This window comes from Protobothrops mucrosquamatus, unplaced genomic scaffold (genome assembly GCF_001527695.2).
Source record: "Protobothrops mucrosquamatus isolate PMUCROS unplaced genomic scaffold, P.Mucros_1.0 scaffold18, whole genome shotgun sequence".
Lineage (NCBI taxonomy): Eukaryota > Metazoa > Chordata > Lepidosauria > Squamata > Viperidae > Protobothrops > Protobothrops mucrosquamatus.
In genome coordinates this window covers 2,408,796-2,422,316 of record NW_015386403.1, presented here as the reverse complement: position 1 = coordinate 2,422,316, position 13,521 = coordinate 2,408,796, and the positions used below count along the sequence as shown (strand labels likewise).

At 40.1% G+C, this 13,521-nt stretch overlaps 1 protein-coding gene across 1 annotated transcript in view; it reads right to left on the bottom strand.

The window, feature by feature from the left end:
• Positions 1-9,558: 9,558 nt before the first annotated feature.
• COLQ (collagen like tail subunit of asymmetric acetylcholinesterase) overlaps positions 9,559-13,521 on the bottom strand; it is a 51,063-nt gene continuing 47,100 nt past the window's right edge. The window contains exon 17 of the mRNA XM_029283100.1: positions 9,559-9,761. Within this exon, the coding sequence (XP_029138933.1) occupies positions 9,692-9,761 (70 nt within the window). The 3' untranslated portion in view covers positions 9,559-9,691. The remainder of the gene's footprint in view (positions 9,762-13,521) is intronic.

The window sequence follows — 13,521 nt, the reverse complement described above, 5'->3', positions numbered from 1 at the left end:
ATTCCGGATCTCCCCTCCTTCCGCCGCGCCCTCAAGACCTGGCTGTTTCAGCAGGCAGGACTGGCCTAGGGGTAATTTTAAATTGGTTTTAATTAAATTTTAGTAGTGCGGCCGATTCGAATATTTATTTTTAATTTATCTTAGATTTGTATTTTGTGTAATTGTTTTAACTGGCTGTAAGCCACCCTGAGTCCTCCGGCAGAAGGGCGGGGTATAAATGAAATAAATCCTAAATCCTAAATCCTAATCCAGGTGCTGGATGGGTGTGGCCCATTGGATGGGCGTGGCCCATTGAATGGACATGGCTGCGGTGGTCATGACAGACTGGGTGGGCATGGCCGGGGTAGGCATGGCCACCTCGATATTGCTCATGGGGAGGGATGCCTGTGGGAGCCAGGCAGGGTTGGGGGAGATCCAGGGGGTCTCTGATGAGTGGGACAGTGGGCAGGAGGCTTGTCCTGTGGGGTGAGGCAAGGCGAGGCAAGGCAGGGGGCAGGGCAGGGGTGTCATTGCTGCAGGGCAAGGCAAGGCGAGGCAGGGGCCAGGGCAGCTGCTGCCTGACACCATCGACCACCTCACACAGTGAGTGCATGGGGGCCAACTGTGTCCATCAGCAACCACACCTGCCAGCCACTCAGTTTCAGCATGATGTGGCTGTTTGCCACTGGCCATGGCCATTTGCCGCCTCGCGTGTTGCACCCAATGCCGCTGCCATGAGGCTGCAGAACAAGATGGGCAGAAGTAAGGAACTGGTATATCACTTTCTTACCATCGCCTGGCTTGTTCTGTGGCCTCAGGGCGGCAAACGGTTGTTTTCGGCGTGATGTCACTGGGAGGATATGGATAGCCAGCCAGGGCTGGACTGGGATGGGCTGGGGCCGGGAGTGCCACAGTCTCCACACTCACCAGCTCACCTGTCCGCTGGCCAGGGCTGCCTTTATCACACATAAGTGTGGTAGATGAATGCCCAGCTGCGGGGCCTTTCCAGCACATTGTAGAGGAAATTCTGGAGATTGTGGTAGAAGGCGTTCCTCTTGGGTGGCTTCCTGCTGATGGCCGAGCAGGGCTTGCTGAGGATCGAGCCGCGTGTGCCACTGCCATCCTCAGAGCTGGCGATCAGCAGGGCCCCATTGCGGGAGGACTTGGGGGTCCAGCCACATGAAGCCCACCACCTTCTCACCAGAGCTGCCCGGATACACACCCCTGTTGCATGACTTCTGTACCATCCTGCAGCTGCGGCGGCAGTGGCATGGAGGCTGATTGCAGCTCAGAGTGGGTGCGAGTGGGGCAGCCACGCAGGGCAGAGGTGCTGCCTGGGGCCAGAGCGGGCTCAGAGTGGGTGTGAGTGGGGCAGCGGCATGGCAGCGGTAGAGCTGGGCAGGACTGCAGCAGCAGTGGGGTGGCCGATCGCAGGCTCAGAGCAGCCGTGCAGGGCAGAGGCACTGCCTGGGGCTGGAGCAGAGCAGTGGCATGGCAGCAGCAGAACCGGGTGGGACTGTGGCAGCAGCAGCAGCTGTGGTGGTGGGGAGGCTGATTGCAGGCTCAGATCAGCCACGCAGGGCAGAGATGCTGCCTAGGGCCAGAGCAGGGCAGCAGCATGGCAGCGGCAGAGCCAGGCAGGACTGTGGTGGTGGTGGCAGTGGCAACAGTGAGGCTGATTGCAGGCTCAGAGCGGCGCGAGCAGGGCAGCCACACAGGGCAGAGGCATTGCCCAGGGCTGGAGTGGGGCAGCGGCATGGCAGCAGCAGAGCCAGGTGGGACTGCAGCGGCAGTGACAGCTGAGTCGTTTTGGCCAAAGCAGCAGCAGTGGTGGTGGTGGCAGCACGGAGAAGGTGAGGAGCGGCACCTGCAATCTGCCCGGCCTCTCCTCCACCTGCTTTGTGCAGCTCCTCCCAGCCCCCCCCCGCGCTTGCCATTAACTCTTTCCATGCCGCTCGCTGAAGGTGTGGAGGGGGGATGACGCATGATCAGAGGAGGAAGAGGAGCACCCTTGGGGCTGCAGGTGACCTGCCCCACTCCCAGACACTGCCCGATTTTTGTGGGAATAAAACAAAAAAGCATCTCCTTCCTTTCTTTCCTTACCTGACTTCCAGCCCCTTGCTGTTTCTCCTTCGCAATCTGCTGCCACTGCCACGTGCAAGGAAACAAAGGATGTTTTTTTGGGGGGGGAAAGGTCAATCAATCAATTCCAACGTCACGATCTTTCACCAGAAGTTGGAATTGATTGACCCCCTTTTTCTCCAAAAAACACTTCCTTGTTTCCTTGTTCCCTTCAACACCCTCCATCCCCAAGTCTCTGGCGCTCCACCTGCTGCTTTGGTTGGCTTGCCAGCCTCACTTCAATGCCCTGCCCACTGCTACCCAGCATGGCCGCCCTGGGGCTGCAGGGGCTGGCCTGGCATGGGTAGGGCACATGCCCCACCCTCCCACCACCATGCAGGGTAAGGTTGCCATGCCCGCTCCTGCCCAAATGTCCTCACCTCCCCCAAGCATTTTTTTTTTTACTAACCTGCCTTTCAGCTGCATTCCGTTTCTCCCTTTGCTTCTCAGCCTTCGCCACATGTTTGTGGGACTATCATTAAAAAAAAAGTTTCATCAGACTTTCTAACTTCTCGTGAGATCTCAAGAAGTTAGAAAGTCTGATGGAACTTTTTTTTTTTTACCAATGACCCAAAAGGTCTCTTCCAACTCTGTTATTCTATTTAACTCAAAGCCAAAGACAGGCAAAATTGCTCAAGATGATAGAATACAGCTTATCAATTAAGATTTGATAAATAAGGCTACCAAAAGAAGGCTACCAATATTTGGACCCTTTGGAAGCTTCCAATTTATTACAGAATGAAGTAAAAAAAATATTTCTAACAAATACATCAAAACAAGTTCATAAAATTTTGAAATCAAAGCTAAATGGTTGAAACATCATTAAAGCAATTAACACCTAGGCAGTTCCTATTATTCAATATACAACAGGAATAGTTTACTGGACCCAGAAGGAATCTGATAACTTGGGTCATACCCAAGAAGTGATATTGATCATCTGTATTTGCTAAAACCTGAAGATAATAGAGAACAGGTTAAATAAACTGTGGAGAATGAAAAGCCAGAATGGCTACATTAAGAAAAGACAAGAGCTCATAAGTACTCCCAACAAAAGACCAACACCCATTGAGGGAAAAAAGAATTCTAGAAATAAACCACTTGGTTTTGCCAAGAAAACTTTGGTTTTCTGGACCATGGACTGCATTTCCTATGCGAAAGACTCTTGGCAAGGGATGGGCTGCACCTCACGAAAACAGGAAAAAATGTACTCGGAAAAAAATTGGCTCAACTCATTAGAAGGGCTTTAAACTAAAATTGAGGGGGAAGGATGACCAATCATTAGAATTTCTAGAACACAAAACCAATCATAAATCCCAAGAAAACAAATCAAACAAAGAGATAGGGAGTGATGAGAAAAAAATCAAAAATCAAACAACAATCAGGAAATCCAGGAAACATTGCCCACAGACAGACATAAAAGTCTTAAATGTTTATATACTAATGCTCAAAGCTTGGGGAACAAACGGTGAACTAGAAGCAATAGTACGCGAGGATGAGTATGACATAGTTGGCATTACAGAAACTTGGTGGGACAAAACCCATGACTGGAATAAACTGATGGATGGATACAAATTGCTCAAACGAAACAGAACTACAAAAAGAGGAGAGGGAATTGCACTATATGTAAGAGAATACTACATATCTACAGAAATGCACATGATAAAAGATAAAAGCCCTCCAGAATCTATATGAGTCAATATAAAAGGAAAAAAATGGAGTTGGTTAGGATTATGAGTGTTAAAAAAAAGTCAAGACTTTATTTTAGCAGCTCAAATACAAACTTTGCTGATTCCGCATATACCAAACAATAGCAAATGATGCCTTTATAGTGAAAAAGATGAAACAATTGACCATTTAGTTAATGGCAGCAACAAAATTTCACAAACTGACTACAAATAGTATCAGGACCAAAAGTATTTGAATCTTTGCCAGAAGTTTGGGTTTGAATGTAGCAAGAACTATTGGGAACATCACATTGAGAAGGTTTTAGAAAATGAGCGGATTAAGAATTTATGGAACTTTAAGAAACAAACAGGCAGGTATCTTGTTCATAAGATGCCTGGTATAATAGTTATTGAAAAGAAGAAAGTCTGGTTCATTGATATTGGTATTCTAGGTGATGCAGCAATGAGGTAAAACTGGAAAAAATTACAAAATACTGGGACTTGCAGATTGAAATTGAAGGCTTATGGAAAAATAAATTCATGTTTCCACTAATTGTGATTAGAATACTCAGAGCAATATTGAATGAACTCCCTCAGTACCTGGAAATATTGAATTTAGACCTGAACATCCTAATTTTACAAAAAAAATCCATCACTTTTTGAACTGCCTATATTCTTAAATGTTTCCTTAATCATTTTGAGATTCTTCATTAGGACTTGAATTATCAAGTTTCCACCAATCTTAGATTGTGAATCTAACTAATTATTTACACATAATAATACAATTTCATGATAGCATTCTCACTGCAGTTGTTCCATTTTGCCTCACTAAAAGTTCGCCCCCCAAAGAGGAAAATAATTTCAGTTTTCTTTTTTAAATAAGATCTCTGTTATTTAAGAAGACCCAAGAGGACTGAAAGAAAATGTAAATAGTAAAAGAATTGAAATTCATATCTCTCCCATGAGATTTTGTCTGGCCCTTTTACCGAGGCCCCTTTTGTCCCAGGCTTTTGGCCACATGGGACAGTTAGTTGCCAACCAATCAGATGGGCAGCGTATGATGGGCTGGCACAGCTTTTCCGATTGTGGGGAGGAGCCTGGCGTGGGGCAGCAAGGAGGTGAATGGCATTGGCATAGCTTCTCTGATTGGGAAGGAAAACCTGGTGTGGGGCACTAAGGAGAGGGGAGCCTGATGTCGGGCAGCAGGCCAATTCCCCGTTCAGTGTGAGGACGGAGTCCAGAAGCAGAGACAACGAAGGGGAGGGTGGAAGAAAAAAAGGAAGCCGCTGCTCTACAGGTGTGTGCATGTTTGTTTGTTTGTGTGTGTGTGTATGTGTGTTTGTATGTGAATGCTTAAGAGCTGTAACATGTTCTGTGACTGGAAGGGAGAATCTCCGTACTCTATTCACACACACATGGAGGTAATACTATGTAAACATTGCATTGGTTTAACACACTTAGGCATACACAACATTTCCCCCCCTCTTGCGATTTCTATTCTTTGTCTGGAATGCAACTGGCCACAACACCCATTGAGCAACGTTTTTGCCAGTGTTTCTCAATCTTGGAAAAGGAGGGATAGAGGGAGGGAGAAGAAAGGAAGGAAGGAAGGAAGAAAGGAAGGAAGGAAGGAAGGAAGGAAGGAAGGAAGGAAGGAAGGAAGGACATGAGGTGGAGGACAAGGGGCCCATTGGCTAGGGAGAATGGGTGGGGGCAGGCCAGCTGAGGAGGAATGCTGGAGGTAAATGGGTGGAGGCAGGAGAAGAGAGGAGAAGGAGGCATGGCCAAGGCAATTCCCTTGATTATCCAGATAAATAGATAGCTTTTAAGATGATGGCCTACATGTAACATGTTTTTACTTTTTTGCAGGCCTAAATGTCAATTATAATACTCACAATATTAGTTGATATTATTTTTACTGTTTTATTAATTACAACTATAAAAATGTTTTACTATTTGTTACATAACAGGTATTTTTTCCATAAGATAATAAAACAAATGTATTTGACATTTTCAAAAAGCAAATATGGATAAATAAATTAAAGTCTGTTACTTCAACAAGAACATCCACAAGAATATGTTCTTCTAAGCCAGGGGTCGGCAACCTTAAATACTCAAAGAGCCATTTGGACCTGTTTCCCACAGAAAAGAAAACACTGGGAGCCACAAAACCCTTTTGACATCTAAAATGAAGATATTAGATGCATATATTGTTTTTTATCTTTGTGCTATGTATAAAAAAACTATAGTGTGTTGCATTTATTTATTTTTTTGTATTTAAATTTTTATTATTTTTCATTTAACAAACAAAAACATAAATCTTTTATCACAATATCAACCAAAGAGAATAATACTAAACAAAACATTCACAGACATGTCCGGTGTACCCCTCCCGCACCACCCTCTTCCACTTACCACTCCTTCCTCCTCACATTCTACCACCACTCCTCCTTCCTCCCTCTTTCCTACTTCCCTTCCACACTCAACCACCCGTCCTGTGCAGTTGGGGTATCACCGGACACCTAAGTCATCCTTTCTGACCCTAGTTGTCACAGAAAAAATAAAATAAGGGAATAGAGGTAGTAAGCATTGATGGTAATATACATTTTGTTAATTCCTATTCTACTTACACCTCCCGGAAAACAAACCAAAATAAAACCGATCCATGGGGATAAACACTTAAAAACATAAAAATACCAGCAAAACAGTAGGGTGTTTGTGAATAAATATAATCCTTTTTTAAAAAAAATCTTGGTTCTTTTCCAAAAAAACAAACAACCCCCCTCCACAAATTTTAAAAATCCATGATGTAATTTCCAGTAGGAGTGCATTTCCTTAATACAATCCCAGTTAGCTGACCCTATCAGAGATAGTTTGCTGATCAAATTGGCATCAATCTTAACTGGCTCAGAGATCACAAATGCAATCAAAACGTACCACAAGACTTTTTGCTGCAGCCTCTTAGAACTTGAAGTTTTGCCAAACAGCAATAGAGAAATGAAAAATGGGGGAAGAGAAGACTGCTGGTGTTCACTAATGATAATAATGAAGAAAGTAAAAATGAAACTTTCTAATGAAAAGTAAAGGCTAGAGGGGGAGAAACCCAATTTATAATTTTAAACCTGTAATCTTTTTTCCAGAGTGATTTTTTTCTATGCCAAATAAATAATGGGATTTCTTAGTAGATTTTAGCTAGATATTCACAATTCACAACTGATGAATAGAGAGAGATTTTACACTGAAAGTTACTTTTTCCATTTCATCTTCTGGCCAGCAGCATCATATAATGACGGTTTTATAAACTTTTGTAGCCTCCCTAGAATGTCCTTATATTGCAGCACGAGGTTTCAAGACAGCTTGAAATTCTTTAACATATTCTTGCCAATGGTTAACAATACTTTCTCCCAAATTTACATCATCTTAACAAGAATACATGACCTTGAATTGGAGCTGATCTCTGAGTGAAGATAAATCAGTCCTACTCAAATGGAGATTGTTTCCAGTGATAATTTCCAAACCAGGAGAAGAAAGAGTTCCTTTGTATTCTGCACTAATCGGACCTCTTCTTGAATAGTGAATAGCCCAATTCTGGGCACCACATTCTTAAAAAGGATTCAGACAAATTGGAACAGGTTCAGAGAAGGCAGTCATGGACGTGCAATTAAAACCCTGAAGAAAGGAGAAGTTATACGTAGTATAAATATAGCCTTCTGAGCACCCTACCCTGAGCACAGGGAACAATCCAAAACCATGGAATATTGTAGCTGTTGGGCAAATTCACAGTAAATTTGGCACCCTCAAGTTGCCTGAATGCAACTTGAGCACACAATTTAAAAGCATCCTAAAAGTTGTACCACAGAGCTTACGTGACCTTGGCACATCTTACATTCACGGGATTGAGCCCAGAAGTTTTATTTTAATGTAAACAAGTCTTCTGCCATGTAGAATCTTTCAGAAGTGTTGAAGTACACTGTGTATAGTTAGAAGGTTACTCCGCATGACTAAAGCTGTAATTGAGCACATCTGGTAACATTCCAGAATGGGAGAAATCAATAAAAGAAATTCAGAAAAAGGAGGACCAATCTGAATAATGGAATGGTTTTTAATTTAAAAAAAATATTTTCTCAATACTATACACATGCAGACTTAAAATAATCTACATATCTATGGTAAAAAGGATGAATAATTGTTAAATTTTATTATAATTCTGTGCTGTCCTCTGTATTTAATATCTACAGAAAAAACAGAATATAATAGTAACCAATGTTTAACAAGTTTCATGCATTTTAAACATATATTTTGGATCAATAATAGCAGGAAAAGAGTGGCCTATCTTAGTTTTTTTTTTAATTTGAACTGATATTTCACTAAATGAAAAATTAATCTACCTACATTTAAAGTTTCTGTTTGTATCTTAGCATATTTCCAATGTAAAATTTCCTTTTTAATTTCTGCTATAAAGTAAATAATATCCTGAATGCTGATAATTTTTTTCTAGAAAACAGGAAAAGAAAAGCCATTTATATACATATAAAACCTATACAGCATTTAGACTAAGCTGTACAATTAGGAATATATACACATATATACTGAATGTTATACAAAGCTGAGACTAGAAAGCAGTTATCAGACTGGAAATCAATAAAAGTGAGTGACTAGCTAACGCTTCCTGGCAAATAAGCCAGAATTAAAGTTTGGAATTGAAAGCTTCTCAGCAATTATCATTAATGCAACTCAGCTTTTCAAATGCAATGGTAAATGTATATTGTACAATGTACAATGTATATTTTAGATGAATTCATTTAGGATCTTATTATTTCCAAATCTTTTCATGAATACAATGCATGGAAGAGTAGATTCAGTAGCTTGCTCCATGTGAGCCACTGTCCTGGAGTTGCAGAAAATCTAACTACAACCCTAACCAGTTTCTTGAATGTTTAGATCCACTGGACATGAAACTGGCATCTGTATAAACTTGCATAGGAGTCCTTAGTTTTTAAATACAATGTGCTGCAGTCTTCCAGAAGTCGCTGAACTGTACTTTCTATCATTACTCATCTGCTGGCCATGGTGGCTCTAGCTGAGTAGAATATGATCTCAAGGTGTTATTTCAGCATCAGAAGCCGATGTCTATGTATTTCATTGGTATTGTTAGCCAGCAAATGTGGTTCCTTCCTAATTGTCCCACTTAAAACTGTCAGCAAGTATAATTTAATCTCATTGCATCTCTCTCATTTTAACATGGGGTTTATTTAAAAGAAAACTAAAAATATTATTTCCCTTTGGCTCTTACTTGGGCACATCTGCACAGAAGTTAAATCAGAATGAATTCAGTGATATTAGAGGGTCTTGGGCTGCAGCTCAAATTACCCAAATCAACAAACATAAAGTGTTTCCACGTAATTCATGCAGCTAAAGCATGTACAAAGTTCACATTGTAATAATAATAATTAAAAAACAAAAACAAAAATGAAAGACTTCTTATAAACACTGCCAACAGAAGATGATTTGTTTTTATCCTGGAAAAATCTTGTTAAGAAAACCTGAAGAGCTTATTTGTAGAACTAACAGTGCTAAATTGAGGTATTATTGTATTTTAATAACCTAACAGCATGAAGTCAAATATAGCATTCTTTTGGTTTGTTTTTGTTCTTGATGCACAGGAAAATTCCTTTAGTCAATCATGGAAGGCAAATCTTAAGCGTTACTGTCACTGGATGTTTTCTATTAAGACAGGAAAGAGCGGTCCAATTTTCTTCCACTGTGAGCAGGCAATTAACACTTATCTCCAATTATCATGGCAACATGACAATGGTTGTTTCAGCATTGATTGTTTCTCTATCGTCCAGTCTTGGTTTGATGATACTAATGTAGCACCTGATGCATGCATGTCATATATAGAATATTCCTCTCTCACCATTCCCTTTTCATGTAAAATAGCGACAATCTGTAGAGTCAATATAACAATAAGAAGTACAGCGTAATTTTCCATAAGACCTAAGAGAAAAGATAAGGCAGACGTGACATATAGATTATATATTATAATTTAAATACTTTTATTATTATAAGACTGGCCTTGCCATTTTATCGAGTCCTTCTCAAGGACCTGGAGTAAGCAGAAATTCTTGTTCGATGGTGTTAACGATATTGTCATGGGATGTAAGCTGTTCCAAGTAAAGCTGCCTTTTATAATTGATTTATTGTATATATTGATTGTTTCCATTTGCACCAATTTTTTTACTTGTAGCACACTTAAGAAAGCTTAATTTTTTTTAAAACGAACACTTAAAAAAACTGAAAGTTATCTTATATATATATCTTATATATATATATATCTTACATATATCTTATATATATCCAAACTTGAAGAAAATGGTGCTCAATTAAATAGATAGTTTTAATCAGATTAAATTAAATTAAATTACATTTAAAGACATTAAGGATTGGTTTTGAATTCTGTTCTCTGAGGAAAGAAACATAAAATTGTCATATGAAGATAATGTAAAGTAACTCCCTTTTCTAGCATAAGGGCAATACTTATATCCATTATTCCACTATTTTGGAGATGTCCCTAATCAAGCTTTGTTGATACATACTACTAAACAGTCAGTGTGGTGCAGGGGTTAAGGTGCTGCTCTAGACTGTGAGTTGTAGTCCCATATTAGTTATGAAAGTCAGCTGAGCTACTTTGGATCAATAACTCCTTCTCAACCCAATCCATCTCATAGGATTGTTGTGAGAAAAATAAGTAGATGATTTTAGGTATTTTGCTACCATGAGTTACTTGCAAGGTAATAAAGGTGGGTTTAAAAATAAAATAAGATAAAATACAAAGGAGTGAAGTTTTGTGGAGGCGTTACGCCTTTTATACTTTCACTTCTCTTCCAGGTTTTTCTGCCTATGTGGATTCCATAAAAAGAAGCAAGGAAACAACCAATGGCAGATAAAATGTAGGTTGCTAAGGATTACAAAATGTGGGTTGAAGGATTACAAAATCATCTAGATGTTCTGTGAGCTCTTGTAATAAACTGGGCACCCTGCAGATGAAAAACTCACCTGGAAACTGCCCAAGAGGGTCTCTGAAATTGAAGCCCTGTTTTTAATTTTCACTATTGGTAATTTTTTTCAGGTTTGTATCAATTATGTATATACAATCATTTGCCTTTCAAAACGGATCTACAGCAAGACATGGTGGTAAGGCAAGTTACAATTAGATACAGGCCATTGACACAGCAGATTTTTGGCAGAACTATCTTTCTTATTCCTGCCAATTAAAATGTCCCATGAGGGCTCTGCAGATAATTTCATTTACAAATTAAATGCTTCCAGTAAAATAACAAGAGCATCTGACAGCATGCAGAACAACGGCCACTATAGGTAAAAAGGTTGCTGATCAAAGAAAGCTATTCGTTCCAATACATAAAAGTCGGATTGCAAAGATCCAAGTTAAGTATCCTGCTGGGAAGAACCACAGCAATGTTTTTGGAGAAAGTTCCAGTATGTGAATGATGAAGAACTGCAGAAATGAGAATAACCTTGTGGAAAAGGAGGAGGAGGAGAATTTTATTCAGATTTTATCCTCCCTAATTTTCTTGTAGATAAAGGGCAGGGGTGGGAGACACATTCAAACCTGCAGATTCTGGTATTGTACCCTATAACAAAATAATTTTTATTAAATTTAAGTATTTGTAACTTTGTGTTCATGTTTGGTCTGCCTCAAAGGGCTGACAATTGCAAGAAAGCCTTCAAAACACATTTCTATATCTTAGTAGTAATATGGATCTTTGAATGTAGATGCCATGGGTGCCCAGATGAAGTGAACAGAGGATTTCTCAATAGTAAACATGTTTTCCATTTGGAAAGAAAAAGGGGGCAAAATTGTGTTCCCCACTCAAAGGTTGTAATTATGAGTAGTTCTCACAATTTCAGTAATTGGGACAAGAATTTCTGTTGCTAAGCGATGCAGTCCTAAAATGGGATCTCATGTGATCCTGGCACTCCTCTCTGCCATCATTAAGTAAGGATCACAGGTAGTTAAGGGAGGATGTCACATAACCATCACTCAAGACTTCTTGCTAGCAAAGTCAATGGGGAAACCAACAGGAAATTGCAAGTCACAATCATCTTAGTCAACTGGCAAGTAGGATGGTGGGTGGGTAAGTGCTGTGGAGTGAAAATACACAGGGGCTGGATGCTGTGGCCTGGGGCAAGCACAGGTGGAGGTGGGAAGTGACTGCACAAGTGCAGGCAGGGATTTCATACTCCATAGTGGAGTTCCTCAAGAGAAAAAGCAAGGGGAGCAGAAACAACTTGCTGCCTTCCCTGCTGTTTCCCCCACTGACTTTGCTTGTGGAAAGCTGGCATGGAAGGCCCTAAATGGCAACCATGTGACCATAGGACACAGCAACCATTGTAAATGCAAGCCAGTTGCCAAGTGCCCAAATCACGATTCTGTGATGGTGGATGTGCTACAACAGGCACAATGTTGAGGATCTGTTGTAAGTAAAACTTGTTCAGTACTATTGTAATATTAGCCAAAAATTACTTGTATATAGTTCTTCTTCTTTTTCTCTTAGAAATGTTCCAAGCAGCATGGAACCAACATTTAATAGCAGTTGGGGAATGAGAAGATGGTTTATAAAAATCCTCATCGCCTTTATATCTATTCATATTTAGGAGGCCACAGAAAAGTAAATCTGTAACCACATGCCCTTTTCCACTCCAAAACTGTAGTCCATTCCTTGGAACCCACTCAAATGCTACCATACAATAAAAGAACTGAAATGCAAGGGGAAATCATTAACTGGATATAATTAACTAAATATTTAATGTTTAGTTTAAATTGGATTTAATTAACTAAACATAGTCAAATGTCACTTTTAATTTTGGAATTGGACTCATCCATATTTTGAATATACACTCACAGTTTGGCCTTCAGCCTTTTACAATATTTATTTATTATTATAAAAAATTATGTAGTTGCCCATCTTTCAATCAAGTTTGAAAACAACCAATAAAAATTTAAAGCATAAAATCACTTAAAACCATAACATTCAACTAATTAAAACAATAAAGAAACAACAAAAATCTGGCACCATTTAGTTTTAAGGTGCATCTAATCTTCTCCCAATGCTTGGGGTAAAAACATTTAAAGCCTTATGGAAAACTAAAAAGGTGGAGGTCTGTTGAACGAACAATACAATTTCAGTTCAAACAAAAGCACATTTAAACCTAAGATAGCTTTTTTTCTGATTAGTTCTCTCCAATTCCAGAGTGTGGCAAACTTGAGGAGGCTGCCACCTTTCTCCATTATGTTTTGTCCTTTGGAGTCACCCCTTGATTTTACATGCCCTTTTCCACAGTTGTCTGAGAACTAAGGAAAGTGATCTGTGCCTATGCATGTGTCTTTTTGTGTGTCTATATAATCGAGAGCAAATATTCCTGAGGATAGGCAACTATCTCTAGAACGCAGTTACTCCTCCAATCTTTTCACTTCAGAATTTCATTCCTCTTTATTTTCCAAGTAATCAGAGGTGAATGAATAATTTTGCAGACTCACTTCACTATCTCTCTGCAACTATTGATTTAGGATGAAATTAATCTTTCTTATCACGTCTAAGCAAATATAGAAGATTTGTTCTTTAGGCTTCAGGAATCTTTTCTATAAATCAACTATATCTCCGTTATTAATTACTCCTCCCTTCCCTGGAAATAATTATACTCCCTTCCTCTTCCTTCTTCCTTTGAGTTTACACTT